Source organism: Tachyglossus aculeatus, chromosome 3 (assembly GCF_015852505.1).
Source record: "Tachyglossus aculeatus isolate mTacAcu1 chromosome 3, mTacAcu1.pri, whole genome shotgun sequence".
Taxonomy (NCBI): domain Eukaryota; kingdom Metazoa; phylum Chordata; class Mammalia; order Monotremata; family Tachyglossidae; genus Tachyglossus; species Tachyglossus aculeatus.
The window spans coordinates 62,611,706-62,631,682 of NC_052068.1; the positions used below are offsets into that span (position 1 = coordinate 62,611,706).

A 19,977-nucleotide genomic window follows, 5' to 3' on the forward strand; every position below is an offset into this window, starting at 1 on the left:
CTGTAAAATGGGGATGAAGACATGCTTACCCCATGTGGGACAGGGACTGTGTCCAACCTGATTATCTTGTATCTACCCCAGTACTTAGAACAGTGCTTGACACATAGTAAGTGCTGAACAAATAGAGAAGCAGCGTGGCTCAGTGGAAAGAGCACGGGCTTTGGAGTCCGAGGTCATGGGTTCAAATCCCGGCTCCGCCAACTGTTAGCTGTGTGACTTTGGGCAAGTCACTTAACTTCTCTGTGCCTCAGTTACCTCATCTGTAAAATGGGGATGAAGACTATGAGCCCCCCGTGGGACAACCTGATCACCTTGTATCCTCCCCAGCGCTTAGGACAGTGCTTTGCATATAGTAAGCACTTACTAAATGCCGTTATTATTATAAATCCACCATTATTATTCTGAGCAGATGTGCTGATTACTCAGTGTGTTGGAGGCCAGGGCTTTGGCACCCAAATGGACCCTGTTCCAGCTCTAGAATATAAGCTCACTGTGGGCAGGGAATAGGTCTGGTCTATTGTTATATTGTACCCTCCCAAGTGCTTAGTACGGTGCTCTGCACACAGTAAGCTCTCGGTTAATACGATTGACTGGCCGGCTCCACGTGAGAAAACTCCCCTGAGTCCAGCCTTGAGGATCCCAAGTCAGACCAGGGGACTGGACCTCCGGCCGGAATCTCGTATTCCTTCGGCTAGGACTTGACTGAGCCTAACCTGACTTTCAGAGCACGGAGAGTTCATTCATTCTGAGGGGAAGCAGCATGGCTCAGTGGAAAGAGCCCGGGCTTGGGAGTCAGAGGTTATGGGTTCTAATCCCGGCTCTGCCGCTTCTCTGCTGTGTGACTTTGGGCCAGTCGCTCAACTTCTCTGGGCCTCAGTTCCCTCATCGGTAAAATGGGGATTAAGATCGTGAGCCCCACGTGGGACAACCTTGATTGCCTTGTATCCCCCCAGCGCTTAGAACAGTGCGGGGCACATAGTAAGCGCTTAACAAATACCACCATTATTATTATTATTATTCAATCGTATTTATTGAGCACTTACCGTGTGCAGAGCACTTGGAAAGTACAGTTCAGCAACAAATAGAGACAATCCCTGCCCAACAGGGGATAAGGTGATGGAGTGTTTTCAAGCCAATGGTGAGGAGTTTTTGTTTGATGCGGAGGTGGATGGGCGCTGTACTACGTGTTTGGGAGAGTACAATATAACAATAAACATCCCTGTCCACAATGAGCTTACAGTGTAGAGGGGGAGGGAGCCCTATGGGGCATAGGTCCACGGGCACTCTGTGGATTCGTGGGCCTGGCAGAATGACGGGAGAGAAATGTGGACTTCTGCGTTCATTTGCTTAGGGCCCTGCTTCTCCAGTGGAGCAGTGACTGGGGAGACTTGTTCTGAAAGAGACATCCTTGACCCCCGTCCTGCCCCACCTTTCTTCGTTCGGGCTGGGCTGTCAGGCAATCATATTTATTGAGCGCTTATTGTGTGCACAGCACTGAACTAAGTTCTTGGGAGAGTCCAGCATAACATAAAAGACACATTCCCTGCCCACGATGAGCTTACAGTCTGGAGGGGGAGACAGGCGTTAATGTAAATATCTAATTTACAGATATGTACATAAGGGCTGTGGGAGTGAATAAAGCGAGCTGGTCAGGGCGGTGCAGAAGGGAGAAGAAGAAAGGAGGGTTTAGTTAGAGAAGGCCTCTTGGAGGAGATGTGGAGGTTGGAGGTTTTGAAAGAAGGGAGAGTACGTACCGGATTTGAGGAGGGAGGGCGTTCCAGGCCAGAGGCAGAACATGGGCGAGGGATCGATGGCGAGATAGACGAGATCAAGGTACAGTCAGTAAGTTGGCATTTAGAGGAATGAAGTGTGCAGGCTTACTATATGCGAAACATCGTACTAAGTGCTTGGGAAGATACAATAAGGTCAGTAACGTTAATTTCTGTATTCATTCATTCATTCATTCGTATTTATTGAGCGCTTACTGTGTGCAGAGCACTGTACTAAGCGCTTGGGAAGTACAAGTTGGCAACATAAAACCCATGTAACCAAACAGTAGCCATGGAATAAGAGAGTAGCGAGATGAGGTAGAAGAGGGCAATTTGATTGACTGCTTTAAAGCCAATGGTGAGGAGTTTCTCTTTGATACAGAGGTGGGCTGTGAATGGGACACTGGCTCTACTTCCATGGGGCTTTTAGGGAGAATGGCGGGCTCCTCCTTTATGGGAGTCTGCTTTATCTCTGGCTCTAAGTTGCAAACTGGTGTTTGCTTTGCCTGTGTCAACAGATATTGCCACTTGCTGTCACATGATGAAACTGAGGCAATTTCCTCTGGGCAAGGACAGAGCCAGGGGTGGAGTTTTTCCCGCCCCGCTTTATGATACTTTTTCAGATGAGCCACTATTTCATACCTGCAAACATGATTACCCCCAGAGAAAAGCCAAGATTGAGGCCTGAGGATTTTTATGATGCGTGTTGCCTAAATTCTCGGTTGAGGAAGAAGGCCCCTTTTCTGTATGGAAGGATGGGGTCAGGAAAGACTTTGAGGTCAATCTCAGGAGTGGGGTTCTGGGCATAATATAATATTAATTATGATGTTTGTTAAGCGCTTACTATGTGTCAAACACTATTTTAAGCACTGGGATAGACGCAGGTTAATCAGGTCGGACAGAGTCCCCGTCCCACACGGGGCTCCCAGCCTAAGTAGGAGGGAGAAGAGATGTTGAATCTCCTTTACAGGAGAAGCAGCTTGGCCTAGTGGAAAGAGCCCGGGTTTGGGAGCCAGAGGTCGTGGGTTGTAATTCCGACTCCACCACATGTCTGCTGGCTGACCTTGGGCAAGTCACTTAACTTCTCTGAGCCTCATCTGTAAAATGGGGATTAAGACTGTGAGCCCCACGTGGGACAACCTGATCACCTTGTATCCCTCCCAGCGCTTAGAACGGTGCTTTGCACATAGTAAGTGCTTAACAAATGCCATTATTATTATTCATTATTATTATTATTATTATTATATAGTGGAGGAAACTGAAGCACAGAGAAGCTGCCCTAGGTCCCACGGCAAGTAAGTGGCAGAAGCCGGATTGGAACCCAGGTCTTCTGATTTCCAGGCCTGTGTTTTTTCCACTGGGCCACAATGCTTCCTGATATAAGAAAACCCAGAGACAACAGGGCCTAGAAGAAGCCTAGGGTTGGGATTTGAGTTTTTATCCTGAATCCGCTGCTTAAAATACCGTGTGATCTTAGCCAAAGCACTTCACCTCTCTTTGCTTCCATTTCTCTGACAAACTGACGTTAAATCTTAGGTCGTAGATGCCATATGTGAAAGAACTCTGAGGCTTTCTGTGCAGCTAACGACACATTGGCTCTACCCTGCGAGCAGTGGAAACGCTCATGATGCCTGGTTACTCTGGGCTGAACTTCCAGGGATGGGGTCTTGGGGACATCCTGGGGAGCGCCAACCGAGAGCCTGGTTGGGGTGACCTAAAGCTGTCCCTGCTTCCCTAGCCCATCTGTGAAAAGGGAACCAGGTCACTGGGCGCAGGCCTTTGAGAATAATAATAATAATAATAATAATAATAATAATAATAGCATTTATTAAGCGCTTACTATGTGCAGAGCACTGTTCTAAGCGCTGGGGAGGTTACAAGGCACCTGAGAAGCAGCGTGGCCTATTGGACAGAGCACGGGCCTGGGCATCAGAAGGACCTGCATCCTAATCCTAGCTCTGCCACTTGTCTGCTGTGTGACCTTGGGCAAGTCACTTCATTTCTCTGTGCCTTAGTTACCTTATCTGTAAAACGGGGATTAAGACAGTGAACCCTAGGTGGGAGAGGGACTGTCTAACCTTGTATCTATTCCAGTGCTTAGTCCACTGCCTGGCACATAGTAAGTGCTTAGCAATTATTTTGTCCCTGGGGACTGGCCGTTGCCAGCTGCATGAATCCATTTGCTGCCATGACAACTCTGACTTCATGGCTACTGTTTGGTTACATGGGTTTTTCCATATAGAAATTATGTTACTGATCTTATTGTATTTTTCCAAGCACTTGGTACAATGTTTTGCACATAGTAAGCACTCAATCAATAAATGCCATGGATTTGATTGAATGATTAAGGAGCTGAATCGCCCGCTTACTTTCCGATCACTGAGCTCCCCACCCCATCCCCCGCCTTACCTCCTTCCCCTCCCCACAGCACCTGTAAATACGTATATGTATGTGTATACATATATATGCATATGTATGTATATATATGTAAATATGTATATGTATATGTATACATATATATATGTATATGTATGTGTATATATGTATATATGTATACATATATATGTATATACATATATATGTTTGTACGTATTTATTACTCTTTATTTTATTTGTACATTTTTATTCTATTTATTTTATTTTAATATGTTTTGTTTTGTTGTCCGTCTCCCCCTTCTAGACTGTGAGCCCGCTGTTGGGTAGGGCCCGTCTCTATATGTTGCCAACTTGTACTTCCCAAGCGCTTAGTCCAGTGCTCTGCATACAGTAAGCGCTCAATAAATACGATTGAATGAATGAATGAGCTCCATTACGAGAAAACCAATGTGACTGTGTCTGCTCCTGTCATGAAAGCATGAGAAGCAGTGTGGCCTAGTGGATAAAGCAGGGGCCTGGAAATCAGAAGGACTTGGGTCCTAATCCCCGCTCCACCACGTGTGCGCTGTATGACCTTGGACAAGTCACCTAACTTCTCGGTGCCTCAGTAACCTCATCTGTAAAATGGGGATTAAGACTGCCTAGGGGACGGGAACTGATTAGCTTGTATCTACCCCCCAGTGCTTAGTACAGTACCTGGCACATTGTAAGTGGTTAAAAAATACCATGGAAAAAATCTGGAACTAGACCTGGTGGGGACTATGTTTCCCTTCCCCTCCTCGACCTCAGGTCTCCTGAGAAGTTGAAGGGGAGGCCGGAGCGGAAGATGAGCAGAAAATGGGAGAAGCAGTATGGCTCAATCAATCAATCAATCAAATGTATTTATTGAGTGCTTACTTGTGCAGAGCACTGTACTAAGCGCTTGGGAAGTACAAGTTGGCAATATATAGAGACAGTCCCTATCCAACAGTGGGCTCACAGTCTAAAAGAGGGAGACAGAGAACAAAACCAAACATACTAACAAAATAAAATAAATAGAATAGATATGTACAGGTAAAATAAATAAATAGAGTAATAAATAAATAAATAGAGTAATAAATAAATAGAGTAATAATAAATAGAGTAGTACTCTATTAGTATTAGAGTACACCCTGGTAAAGTTGTAGAGCCAGTGCAACCTGGCTCAGTGGGTAGATCAAGGGCCTGGGTGTCAAAAGGACCTGGATTCTAATTCCGGCTCAGCCACGTATCTGCCGTGTGACCTTGGGCCAAACACTTCACTTCTCTGGGCCTCAGTTACCTCGTCTGTAAAATGGGGGATTAAGAGCGTGAGCCCCTCTGTGGAACAGGAACTCTGCCCAACCTGATCGCTTAGGACAGTGCGTGGCACGTAGGAAGTGCTTAACAAGTACCATAATTATTATTAGTCGGGCTCAGAGGGTTTCTCTCCCTCGGTTCCCACAGCTGCCCTATCGGCAGACGGGATGGAGAGGGTGGCTGAGGCGGCCCCGTTTCTTCCCTTCCGGCGGGAGGGCTCGGGGCCTGTTGTACCCGGCGGTCTTGGCCCTCTCTGCCCCGCTGCTCTGGGACTTGGCCCCTCCGGAGGCAACAGCTGGTCCCAGGCCCCTTTTCCTTCAGCCGGCGCCGGAGTTGGCAAGGGGCCGGAGGATTCGGGCAGGGCCTCAGAGCCCCTCCCCTGCTCTGCCTCGGCGAGCTCCCTGCCCACTCGCCCTGTGGACGCTTTGGTTGCAGGGAAATTGTGGTCACTGCCGCTGCCCAGATTGTCTTTGTCCAGAAACGCTCTGGGCATATTACTCCCCTCCTCAAAAATCTCCAGTGGCTACCAATCAACCTACGCATCAGGCTTAGAAACTCCTCACCCTGGGCTGCAAGGCTGTCCATCACCTCGCCCCCTCCTCCCTCACCTCCCTTCTCTTTTTCTCCAGCCCAGCCCACACCCTCCACTCCTCCGCCGCTAATCTCCTCACCGTTAGGCCTCGTTCTTGCCTGTCCCGCCGTCGACCCCCGGCCCACATCATCCCCCGGGCCTGGAATGCCCTCCCTCCAAACATCCGCCAAGCTAGCTCTCTTCCCCCTTCAAGGCCCTACTGAGAGCTCACCTCCTCCAGGAGGCCTTCCCACACTGAGCCCCCTCCTTCCTCTCTGCCTTCCCTTCCCCACAGCACCTGTATATATGTATATATGTTTGTTCATATTTATTTATTCTACTTGTACATATCTATTCTATTTATTTTATTTTGTTAATATGTTTTGTTTTATTCTCTATCTCCCCGTTCTAGACTGTGAGCCCACTGTTGGGTAGGGACCGTCTCTATATGTTGCCAACTTGTACTTCCCAAGTGCTTAGTACAGTGCTCTGCACACAGTAAGCGCTCAATAAATACGATTGATTGATTGATTGATTGGAAGACCTGGGGGAAGGCCAGGCTGGGCTGGAGGGAGGGGACGGGCAACACGGATGGGAAAAGCAGAGATAGGAGGGCCGCCGAGGACAAGCTCGATGCTTGGGTTCCCTTAGTTTGGGCCTTTGTGTACTAGACTGGTATTTGTTAGACACTTACTAGGCTCCAGGCACTGTCCTAAGCCCTGGGGAAGATACACGATAATCAGGTCGGACACAGTCCCTGTCCACACGGGGTGCCTGGTCTAAGGGGGAGGGAGAACAGGTGCTGCATCCCCTTTTTAACAGCTGAGAAAAGGTGGAAATGTGGAAAGGACAGCATGGAAAGGTGAAGAGATTTGCCCCAGGTCGCACAGCAGGGAAGTGGCAGAACTGGTATTAGAACTTATGGTGTGGTGGATAGAGCACAGGCCTGGAAGTAAGAAGGTCATGGGTGCTAATCCTGGCCCTGCCACTTGTCTGCTGGTGACCTTGGGTAAGTCACTTCACTTCTCTGGGCCTCAGTTACCTCATTGTGTAAAACGGAGCTTGAGATTATGCACCCCAGGGGGGACAAGGACTGTGTCCAACCTGGTAAAGTTGTATCTACCCCTGTGCTTAGTACGGTGCTTGGCACGTAGTAAGCACTCAACAAATACCACAATTGTTAACCCATGTCGCCTAACTCCACCCGCAATCATTCTGGTAGTGTTTGCAGAGTGTTTTCTTGGTAAAAAATAAGGAAGAGGTTTACCATTGCCATCTTTCGCGCAGTAAACTTGAGTCTCCGCCCTCGACTCTCTCCCGTGCTGCGGCTGCCCAGCACAGGTGAGTTTTGACTCGTAGCGGATGACCTTCCACTCGCTAGCCACTGCCCAAGCTAGGAATGGAATGGGTATGTTTCTTCCTGACTCTCCCTCCCATAGCTGAAACTGGTAGAGTACTGGAAATGAGAGGGGAAGCACTGGGGTAGATACAGATAATCTTATTACTCTATTTATTTTACTTGTACATATTTATTCTATTCATTTTATTTTGTTTAATATGTTTTGTTTGGTTGTCTGTCTCCCCCTCCTAGACTGTGAGCCCGCTGTTGGGTAGGGACCGTCTCTATATGTTGCCGACTTGTACTTCCCAAGTGCTTAATACAGTGTTCTGCACACAGTAAGCGCTCACTAAATACGATTGAATGAATGAATGAACTCACAGGCCCATACTCTTTCTATTAGGCCATGCTACTTAGACAGTGAGTACCAAGTCGGCCAGGAACTGGATCCAACAAAGTTATGTCATCTATCTACCCCAGTGCTTAGTACAGTGTCTGGCACAGAGTAAGTACTTAACAAGGACCTTTAAATCAATCAATCAATCAATCAATCAATCATATTTATTGAGCGCTTACTATGTGCAGAGCACTGTACTAAGCGATCCTAACTCCGTGACGCCAGCAGGTTTAAAAGAGAGGGCTGTCTCCAATTCTCCAGAATTGGAGAAATGGTAAGGCCTAGAATTGTTTGGAAATCATTCCTTCCCACAGTGGCTTGGCACAATTCCGGTTTCACCTCTTGGAGCGAGCTCGATCAGCTCTCACTCCTCTGTGCTGGAAATCCTTCCCACCAATCAGTGGTATTTATTGAGCGCTTACAGTGTGCAGAGCACTGAACTAAGCACTTCAGAGAGAGTGCAGTAATACAGAGTTGGAAGACACGTTTCCTGCCTTCAAGGAGCTTGCAGTCTAGAGGAGACTAGTGAAGGCATCCGGTCTGCAGGCATCTGAGAGTCGATAGGATGCAATGAAAGGGTCAAGCTTTCCTGTTGGGGTCCGGAGCCCCAAGTTGATCCTCCACAACAAACCAGCAGCATACAGATGCCCCCTCCTTCCCCCCAGAGAAATGAGTTTGTTCACTTATATAATAATAATAATAATAATAATAATAATAATAATAATAATAATAATAATAATAATAATAACTTGCCATGTCCCACCTGCTTCTGACTGTCCTCCCCCTCGTCCCCCTCTCAATCCCCCCATCTTACCTCCTTCCCTTCCCCACAGCACCTGTATATATGTATATATGTTTGTACATATTTATTACTCTATTTATTTATTTTACCTGTACATATCTATTGTATTTATTTTATTTTGTTAGCATGTTTGGTTTTGTTCTCTGTCTCCCCCTTTTAGACTGTGAGCCCACTGTTGGGTAGGGACCGTCTCTATATGTTGCCAACTTGTACTTCCCAAGCGCTTAGTACAGTGCTCTGCACACGGTAAGCGCTCAATAAATACGATTGATTGATTGATTGATTGTTCTTTTTCATTCCAGACAGATGTCATCAACACAATGTGTGGCTACCAAACCATTGACCAAGAGGTAATCCTTGAAAACAAAACAACCCCCGCAAACGGGTTGCGTCTGACAGCTTCTGGGTTTGTTTCCCTGGGGAGTCATGTAGGCATTGGAGCCTGATGCTAAATCTGGGGAGGGAGGCCCAAGTCCAGCTCTGAATGGGGTGAGGCATCCCCCCGCCAACTCTGACTCACTCCCCCCGTCTCCTTCCCTTCTCTGCTGCCACTTCTCAATCTCCGTTGGCCTCTTCTCCTCTGCCTTCCAGATCTATTGTTCCATCTCCCTGGCTCAGTGGAAAGAGCACGGGCTTTGGAGTCAGGGGTCACGGGTTCAAATCCCGGCTCTGCCACTTGTCAGTTGTGTGACTTCGGGCACTTAAGTCACTTAACTTCTCTGGGCCTCAGTTCCCACATCTGTAAAATGGGGATTAAGACTGTGAGCCCCCCGTGGGACAACCTGATCACATTGTAACCACCCCAGTGCTTAGAACAGTGCTTTGCACATAGTAAGCGCTTAATAAATGCTATTATTATTATTGGATAAATTCCACACGCGGTTTGTATATACCATGTGCTGCATTTCCCGCCATAGAATATATGATCGTCAACAACTGAGGAGACTCTCTGTATCCTGCTCTCCTTCCCTATGCACCTCAGAATTTGTGAGCCTCCATCCCAGCCGGCTTTTCCATTTTTTTCATTTACACTTTCAGTCATTCATTCATTCAATCGTATTTATTGAGCGCTTACTGTGTGCAGAGCACTGTACTAAGCGCTTGGGAAGTACAAGTTACACTTCCACTCTTCCCTTGCGAACGCCTCAAGGCAAGCACTCCAATGCCATCCGCCATCTCCAGGCGTGTGGGTGGAAGCAAATCCCTGCTTCTAGACTGTGAGCCCACTGTTGGGTAGGGACCGTCTCTATGTGTTGCCAACTTGTACTTCCCAAGCGCTTAGTACAGCGCTCTGCACACAGTAAGCGCTCAGTAAATACGATTGATTGATTAATTGATTGCCCCAAGCCCCTTTTACTGTGGAGAGAATTTCAGCACATTCAGTTGAAATAGTCCTCTGCCTTCGATCCACCACAATCTGATTTTCCCTCTTTTGGCTCCAGAGACCACACTCTCCCAGGTCACCAATTTCCTCCTCAGAGCCAAATAATAATAATAATAATAATAATAATAATAATAATAATAATAATAATAATAATAATAATAAATAGTAATAATAGTAATAATAATAATAATAGCATTTATTAAGCACTTACTATTTGCAAAGCACTGGTTCTCCGCTTACTATGTGCAAAGCACTGGTTCTCCGCTTACTATGTGCAAAGCACTGGTTCTCCTTTTTTTAATGGCATTTGTTAAGCACTTACTATGTGCAAAGCACTGGTTCTCCTTTTTTTAATGGCATTTGTTAAGCACTTACTATGTGCCAGCCACTGTACTAAGCGCTGGGAGAGATACAAGATAAACAGGTCAGACGCGGTCCCTTATCCCTCATAGAGCTCGCAGTCTAAGTAGGAGGAAGAACGAGTATTTAATCCTCATCTATATTAATGTCTGTCTCCCCCGCTAGACTGTAAGCTTGTTGTGGGCAGGGAATGTGCCTGTTACAGTATTACATTGTACTCTCCCAAGCACGTAGAACAGTGCTCTTAAGCGCTCAATAAATACGGTCGAAGGACCGACATTTTATAGATGAGGAAATGGAGGTACAGAGAGGTGAAGTGATTTTCCCACAGCAGGCAAGAAGGCTGTGGGAGTCAGGAGGTCATGAGTTCTAATCTTGGCTCTGCCACTTGTCCGCTCTGTGACCTTGGGCAAGTCACTTCACTTCTCTGGGCCTCAGTTACCTCATCGGTAAAATGGGGATGGAGACCGTGTCCAACCTGATTTGCTCGTTTCCTCCCCAGCACTTAATACAGTGCCTGGCACATAGTAAGCACTTAACAAATACCACGGTTATTATTATTACTATTATTAAGTGGCAGAGCCAGGATTAGAACCCAGGTTCTTTGCTTCCCAGACCTGTGCTGTTTCAACTAGGCCAGTCTGCTTCTCTGTAAGCCCTCATACAGTCTCAGGGGGCTCGCCGCCTCGCATGGCTTCACTTACTACCTCCATGGAGAAGACACCCAAATCTATCTCCTCAGCTCCAGCCTCTCTCACCTCACATTTCCCCCTTTTAGACTGTGAGCCCAATGTTGGGTAGGGACTGTCTCTATATGTTGCCAATTTGTACTTCCCAAGCGCTTAGTACAGTGCTCTGCACATAGTAAGCGCTCAATAAATATGATTGATTGATTGATTTCCTTGCCTCCAAGATATCGCCTGCTTACCTTAAACCGAAAGTGCCCAAAACGGAACTCTTCCCTCCTAAATCCACTCCTCTTCCTAACTTGCCCAACTCGACAGTCAATCCGTCAATCGTATTTATTGAGCGCTTGTACTTCCCAAGCGCTTAGTCCAGTGCTCTGCTCACAGTAAGCGCTCAATAAATACGATTGATTGATTATAGTGTGCAGAGCACTGTACTTAGCCCTTGGGAGAGTATCATAAAGTTTGTAGATATGGAGAAGCAGCGTGGCTTAATGGAAAGCGCATGGGCTTGGGAGTCAGAGGTCAATCAATCAATCAATTGTATTTATTGAGCGCTTACTGTGTGCAGAGCACTGTACTAAGCGCTTGGGAAGTACAAGCTGGCAACCTATAGAGACAGTCCCTTCCCAACAGTGGGCTCAGCTCTGCTACTTACAAGTCACTTGGGACAACCTGATCACCTTGTAACCTCCCTAGCGCCTAGTACAGTGCTTTGCACATAGTAAGCGCTTAATAAGTGCCATCATTATTATTATTGCTTAACTTCTCTATGCCTCAGTTACCTCATCTGTAAAATGGGGATGGAGACTGAGCCCAGTGCTTTGCAAATAGTAAGCAAGCGCTTAATAAATGCCATTATTATTATTATTATTATTATTATTACTTCTCTGTGCCTCAGTTACCTCATCTGTAAAATGGGGATGAAGACAAGACTGAGCACCATGTGGGACAACCTGATTACCTTGTATCAACCCCAGTGCTTAGAACAGTACTTGGCACATAGTAAGTGCTTAACAAATACCATCATTACCAAATTAACAAATACCACCATTCCCTGCCCACAATGAGCTTACAGTTTAAAAGAAGCCACTATCTTGCCCGCCCATCCTTGATGTCATCTTTGAGTCCTCCCTATCTTCCTCCTCTCTTCAAACCCTCACTATTAATCTGTCAATTAATCAATGATATTTATTGAGTGCTTACTGCGTGCAGAGCGCAGTACGAAGTGCTTGGGAGAGCGTGATACGATAGAGTTGGTAGACACGATCTCTGCCCACAAGGAGCTTACAGTCTAGAGGAGGCATTGAAGTAAATTACAGATATGAGAAGTGGCAGAGTGTAAGGAAATGGACATAGTGCTCTGCTCACAGTAGATACTTAGGTACCATCGATCAATCAGCATCATTTTGTTGCTTTTTGTTGCATAAAAGAAACAGATAGCCACTGGAATGTTTTGAGAAAGGGAGCGATGTGCTCTGATTAATATTTCAGATAGTCTGGACATACCAGGTCATGGGTTCTAATCCCGGCTCAGCCACTTGTCAGCTGTGTGACCTTGGGCGAGTCACTTAACTTCTCTGTGCCTCAGCTACCTCATCTGTAAAATGGGGATTAAGACTGTGAGCCCCACAACCTGATCACCTTGTATCCCCCCAGCACTTAGAACAGTGCTTCGCACCTAGTAAGCGCTTAACAAATGCCACTATTACTATTATTATTATTATACCAGCGATGGGAGAGGCTGAAGGTGTAAAGACCAGAAAGGAGGCCAATGCAGTTATCATCATCATCATCAATCGTATTTATTGAGCGCTTACTATGTGCAGAGCACTGTACTAAGCGCTTGGGAAGTACAAATTGGCAACATACAGAGACAGTCCCTACCCAACAGTGGGCTCACAGTCTAAAAGGGGGACAGTCTAAAAGTTATCCCCCTAGGAGGAGATGAGGATGGTGATAATATTAAGCAGGGAGAGGAAGGGGGTGGATCTACGAAATATTATAGAGGAAGGCCCAGCAGGACTTAGATTGAATGAGGGGGGAAAATGAAAGGGAGGAGTCAGGGATGACATCAGGGTGGTGAACTCGGGAGACAGGGAGATAGCGGCTTCGTCAACTCAAGTGGAAAAGCTGGGAAGGGGAAGTCTCGGCAGCTAGGGGAGAAGGAAGGAGATCACAGCGGTAGATCACATTCATTCATTCATTCGATCGTATTTATTGAGCGCTTACTGTGTGCAGAGCGCCATACTAAGCGCTTGGGAAGTACAAGTCGGCAACACATAGAGACAACAGCGGGCTCACAGTCTAGACTGGGAATTGATTTCCCAAAAACCTCAAATGACTATAAATTTGTCTGGTCCGGACACTGAGGGTTGTGTCCACAGTCCAACGTCAGAAACATTGTTTTGTTTTGGTTTGTTTTTAATGGCATTTATTAAGCGCTTACTATGTGCAAAGCACCGTTCTAAGCGCTGGGGAGGTTACAAGGAGCACTGGGGAAGTATGATCCGTGAGGGTAATACAAGATAATAATAGCGTTTCTTAAGTGCTTACTGTTCTAAGCGCTGAGGTTAGATATAAATTCATCAGGTTGGACCCGGTCCCTGTCCCACATGGGGCTCACAGTCTAACTAGAATGGGGAAACAAGTATTGAATCCCCATTTTACAGATGAGGTAACTGACGTCCAGGGAAGTGCAGCGCCTTGCTAGAGTCACACAGCAGAGCTAGGATTAGTACAGTGCTCTGCACACAGTAAGCACTCAATAAATATGACTGATTGATTAAAACCCAGGTGCTTGGGGCCGTGCTCCATCCAGCATAGCCTAGTGGCAGGAACACGGGCTTGGGAGTCAAAGGTCATGGGTTCTAATCCTGGTTTCACCACTTGTCTGCTGTGTGACCTTGGGCAAGTCACTTCACTTCTCTGGGCCTCAGTTCCCTCATCTGTAAAATGGGGCTTGAGACCGTGAGCCCCACGTGGGACAGTCTGATTACCCTGTCTTTACCCCAGCGCTTAGAACAGTGCTTGGCACATAGTAAGTGCTTAATTTTTGAGAAGCAGCATGGCTCAGTGGAACGAGCATGGGCTTGGGAATCAGGGGACATGGGTTCTAATCCCACCTCCACCACTTGCCTGCTGTGTGACCTTGGGCAAGTCACTTCACTTCTCTGGGCCTCTGTTGCCTCACCTGTAAAATGGGGATGAAGACCGTGAGCCCCACGTGGGACAACCTGATTACCCGAAATCTATCCCAGCGCTTCGAACCGTGCTTGGCACATAGTAAGCGCTTAACAAATACCATTATTATTATTATTATTATTCATTCAATCGTATTTATTGAGTGCTTTCTATGTGCAGAGCACTGGACTAAGCGCTTGGGAAGTACAAGTCAGCAACATATAGAGACGGTCCCTACCCAACAACGGGCTCACAGGCTAGAAGGGGGAGAGCTCACCTCCTCCAGGAGGCCTTCCCAGACTGAGCCCCTTCCTTCCTCTCCCTCTCATCCCCCTCTCCATCCCCCCCATCTTACCTCCTTCCCTTCCCCACAGCACCTGTATATATGTATATATGTTTGTACATATTTGTTACTCTATTTATTTATTTATTTAGTTATTTTACTTGTACATATCTATTCTATTTATTTTATTTTGTTAGTATGTTTGGTTTTGTTCTCTGTCTCCCCCTTTTAGACTGTGAGCCCACTGTTGGGTAGGGACTGTCTCTACATGTTGCCAACTTGGACTTCCCAAGCGCTTAGTACAGTGCTCTGCACACAGTAAGCGCTCAATAAATGCGATTGATGATGATGATGATGAGACAGACAACAAAACAAAACATGTAGCACTGGACATCTATCATGAAAGTTGAAAGGGGCAAAAAAGCATCCAGGACATCCGAGTGAAATTACTAACGCTAAAGCTGTCCCCTTCCGATCGGTTCATTTCTCCTGAGCTTATTATCTTTGCTTCCCCCTCCTCCCCATCCCTAGCCCATGTCTCCCAACGCGGATGCAAAATCTGAACTGACAGAACCGATATCGGGGAGGGAAAAATAAATCTTTTGAAGCATTTTTCAAAAATGCTTAATGCAGAAAAATCTGTGGACAAATCAATACCAGCAAATGTTCAACTGAATATTAGCACGTTTTCCGCCGCGCCGCGCTGCTTCCCTAATAGGGAGGCTACAGTTCATCATCATCATCATCATCAATCGTATTTATTGAGCGCTTACTATGTGCAGAGCACTGTACTAAGCGCTTGGGAAGTACAAATTGGCAACATGTAGAGACAGTCCCTACCCAACAGTGGGCTCCCAGTCTAAACGGGGAAGACAGAGAACAAAAACCAAACATACTAACAAAATAAAATAAATAGAATAGATATGTACAAGTAAAATAAATAAATAAATAGAGTAATAAATATGTACAAACATATATACATATATACAGGTGCTGTGGGGAAGGGAAGGAGGTAAGATGGGGCGGGGGAGATGGAGAGGGGGACGAGTTCAAAGGAGCCCAATGTTGGGTAGGGACTGTCTCTATATGTTGCCAATTTGTACTTCCCAAGCGCTTAGTACAGTGCTCTGCACATAGTAAGTGCTCAATAAATATGATTGATTGATTGATCTCCCGTTTCTCTTGCAGCGCCTGAGCGTCCGAGACGTCATCTACATCCGAGGCTGCACCAACGCCGTCCTCATCTGGTTCACAGACAACTACACCATCATGGCTGGCGTGCTCCTCGGGATTCTGCTCCCTCAGGTGAGGACCCCCTCTTCCTCGGGTTTGGGGGGCCGCTTAGCTCGAGGCGGAGAGGGCCAACCCCCCAATAACGATGGTATTTGTTAAGCGCTTACTATGTGCCAAGCGCAGCTGTGTGACTTTGGACAAGTCACTTCACTTCTCTGTGCCTCAGTTCCCTCATCTGTAAAATGGGGATGAAGACTGTGAGCCCCCCATGGGACAACCTGATCACCTTGTAACCTCCCCAGCGCTTAGAACAGTGCTTTGCACAGAGTGAGCACTTAATAAATGCCATCATTATTATTATTATTATAAAGGCCTGGAGTGGGGGTGGGAGGCTCAGGGAAACAGGTGGGAGACAAGGATATAATAATGATAATAATAATAATAATGGCATTTGTTAAGACATAGTCTTCTAGACTGTGAGCCCACTGTTGGGTAGGGACCGTCTCTATATGTTGCCAACTTGTACTTCCCAAGAGCTTAGTACAGTGCTCTGCACACAGTAAGTGGTCAATAAATGCGATTGATCGATTGATTAGAACAGTGCTTTGCACATAGAGAGCGCTTAATAAATGCCGTTATTATTATTATTATTATAAAGGCTTGGAATGGGGGTGGGAGGCTCAGGGAAACAGGTGGGAGACAAGGATATAATAATGATAATAATAATAATAATAATGGCATTTGTTAAGACATAGTCTTCTAGACTGTGAGCCCACTGTTGGGTAGGGACCGTCTCTATATGTTGCCAACTTGTACTTCCCAAGAGCTTAGTACAGTGCTCTGCACACAGTAAGCGCTCAATAAATATGATTGATTGATTGATTAGAACAGTGCTTTGCACATAGTGAGCGCTTAATAAATGCCATTATTATTATTATTATTATAAAGGCCTGGAATGGGGGTGGGAGGCTCAGGGAAACAGGTGGGAGACAAGGATATAATAATGATAATAATAATAATAATAAAGGCATTTGTTAAGACACAGTCTTCTAGACTGTGAGCCCACTGTTGGGTAGGGGCTGTCTCTATATGTTGCCAACTTGTACTTCCCAAGCGCTTAGTACAGTGCTCTGCACACAGTAAGTGCTCAATAAATGCGATTGATTGATTGATTGATTGAACAGTGCTTTGCACATAGTGAGCGCTTAATAAATGCCATTATTATTATTATTATTATTATTATTATTATAAAGGCCTGGAATGGGGGTGGGAGGCTCAGGGAAACAGGTGGGAGACAAGGATATAATAATGATAATAATAATAATAATAATGGCATTTGTTAAGACACAGTCTTCTAGACTGTGAGCCCACTGTTGGGTAGGGGCTGTCTCTATATGTTGCCAACTTGTACTTCCCAAGCGCTTAGTACAGTGCTCTGCACACAGTAAGTGCTCAATAAATGCGATTGATTGATTGATTGATTGATTAGAACAGTACTTTGCACATAGTGAGCGCTTAATAAATGCCATCATTATTATTATCATTATTATAAAGGCCTGGAATGGGGGTGGGAGGTTCAGGGAAACAGGTGGGAGACAAGGATATAATAATAATAATGGCATTTGTTAAATGCTTACTATGTGCAAAGCACTGTTCTAAGCGCTGGGGAGGATACAAAGTGATCAGGTTGCCCCACGGAGGGCTCACAGCCTTCATCCCCATTTTACAGATGAGGTAACCGAGGCACAGAGAAGTGAAGTGACTTGCCCAAAGTCACACAGCAGACACGTGGGATTAGAACCCATGACCTCCGACTCCCAAGCCCGGGCTCTTTCCACTGAGCCACGCTGCTTCCCATAAACGTAATAATGGTGACGGTGGTATTTGTTAAACGCTCACTACGTACCGAGTGCTATACTAAGTGCTGAGGTAGATCATCATCATCATCAATCGTATTTATTGAGCGCTTACTGTGTGCAGAGCACTGTACTAAGCGCTTGGGAAGTACAAGTTGGCAACATATAGAGACAGTCCTTACCCAACAGTGGGCTCACAGTCTAATAGGCGGAGACAGAGAACAAAACCAAGCATACTAACAAAATAAAATAAATAGAATAGGTATGTACAAGTAAAATAAAGAAATAGAGTAATAAATATGTACAAACATATATACATATATACAGGTGCTGTGGGGAAGGGAAGGAGGTAAGATGGGGGGGAAGGAGAGGGGGACGAGGGGGAGAGGAGCGACGCGCAGACTGGACGCAGTCCCTGTCCCACATCAGGCTGTCAGTCTAAGCGGGAGGGAGCGCAGATGAAGCGGCAAAGCAGATGAACAGAGAAGCAGCAGGGTCTAGCTGATGGAGCACGCACCTGCGAGTCCGAAGGACCTGGGTTCTAATCCCGGCTCTGCCATTTGTCTGCTGTATGACCTTGGGCAAGTCACTCCACTTCTCTGCGCCTCAGTTCCCTCATCTGTAAAATGGGGATTAAGACTGTGACCCCCGTTTGGGACAGGGACTGTATCCAACCCAATTTGCTTGTATGCCTACCCAGAGCTTAGTAATAATAATAATAATAATGGCATTTATTAAGCGCTTACTGTGTGCAAAGCACTGTTCTAAGCACTGGGGAGGTTACAAGGTGATCAGGTTATCCCACAGGGGGGCTCACAGTCTTAACCCCCATTCTACAGATGAAGGAACTGAGGCACAGAGAAGTTAAGTGACTTGCCCAAGGTCACACAGCAGGCAATTGGCGGAGCCAGGATTTGAACCCGTGACCGCTGACTCCAAAGCCCAGGCTCTTTCCACTGAGCCACGCTGCTTCTCTAATAATAATAATGGCATTTATTAAGCCCTTACTATGTGCAAAGCACTGTTCTAAGCGCTGGGGAGGTTACAAGGTGATCAGGTTGTCCCACGGGGGGCACACAGTCTTAATCCCCATTTTACAGATGAGGGAACTGAGGCACAGAGAAGGGAAGTGACTTACCCAAAGTTACACAGCTGACAATTGGCAGAGGCTGAATTTGAACCCATGACCTCTGACTCCAGAGCCCAGGCTCTTTCCACTGAGCCACGCTACAGTCGTATTGATTTGTCCACAGATTGTTCTGAATCAAGCGTTTTTGAAAAATGCTTCAAAGTATTTATTTTTCCCTCCCCGATATCAGTTAATACCTCTGGTCCTCATATAAGAATAATAATAACAATAATGGTAATAATAATAATATTTGTTCAGTGCCCACCAGAGCTTAGTACAGTGCCTGGTGAGCACTTAACAAATATTATTATTATTGCCATTATTGTCATTATTATTATTATATGAGGAAACTGAGGCCCAGAGGTATTAATTGACTTGCCCAGGGTCACAGGCAAGTCAGAAGAACCTGGGTTTTAATCCTGGCTCCACCACTTGTCTGCTGTGTTACTTTGGGCAAGTCAGTTAACTTCTCTTGTTCCTTGGTTCTCTCATCTATAACATGCACATGGACTGCATCCAACCCGATTCACTTGTACCTAGCCCAGAGTTTACTATGTTCCAAGCCATAATAAGTGGTTAAAAAATATCATAAAACTTTAAAAGAGGGATGGAGTTGAACTGGAACCCAGGCCCTCCGACTCATTCATTCATTCATTCAATCAATCGTATTTATTGAGCAATCCTTATGAATGGGGATAATCAATGGGGATCCTTAGACTGGGAGCCCCAAGTGGGAAAGAGACTGAGTAGAACCCGATTAACTTTCATTCATTCATTCGTATTTATTGAGCGCTTACTGTGTGCAGAGCACTGGACTAAGCGCTTGGGAAGTCCAAATTGGCAACATATAGAGACGGTCCCTACCCAACAGTGGGCTCGCAGTCTAGAAGGGGGAGACAGACAACAAAACAAAACATATTAATGAAATAAAATAAATAGAATAAATATGTACAAATAAAATAAACAGTAATAAATACATACAAATATATATATATATATGTTACATATTTGTACATATTTATTCTATCTATTTTATTTCGTTAATATGTTTTGTTTTGTTGTCTGTCTCCCCCTTCTATATATATACCACAAGGCCACGTTAGACCTACCTGACGGCAGGGGAAGGGTCCTCGGATAATTTGCAGAGGGAAGGCCAATTAGTGGAATTCACTGAGCACTTACTGTGCCTGAGCACCGTACTCAGCGGTTCAGAGCGTACAGTTGAGTTGCCAGACACAATCGCTACCCTCGGGGAACTTGTAATTCAGTGAGATTTGACCGTCTAGTCGCGC

General features: G+C 45.8%; 1 protein-coding gene across 1 annotated transcript in view; it reads left to right on the forward strand.

The window, feature by feature from the left end:
• TSPAN15 (tetraspanin 15) overlaps window positions 1–19,977 on the forward strand; it is a 103,513-nt gene that overhangs the window by 81,743 nt on the left and 1,793 nt on the right. Inside the window, exons 6-7 of the mRNA XM_038743805.1 lie at window positions 8,874–8,921; window positions 15,656–15,772. Of these exons, the coding sequence (XP_038599733.1) occupies window positions 8,874–8,921; window positions 15,656–15,772 (165 nt within the window). The remainder of the gene's footprint in view (window positions 1–8,873; window positions 8,922–15,655; window positions 15,773–19,977) is intronic.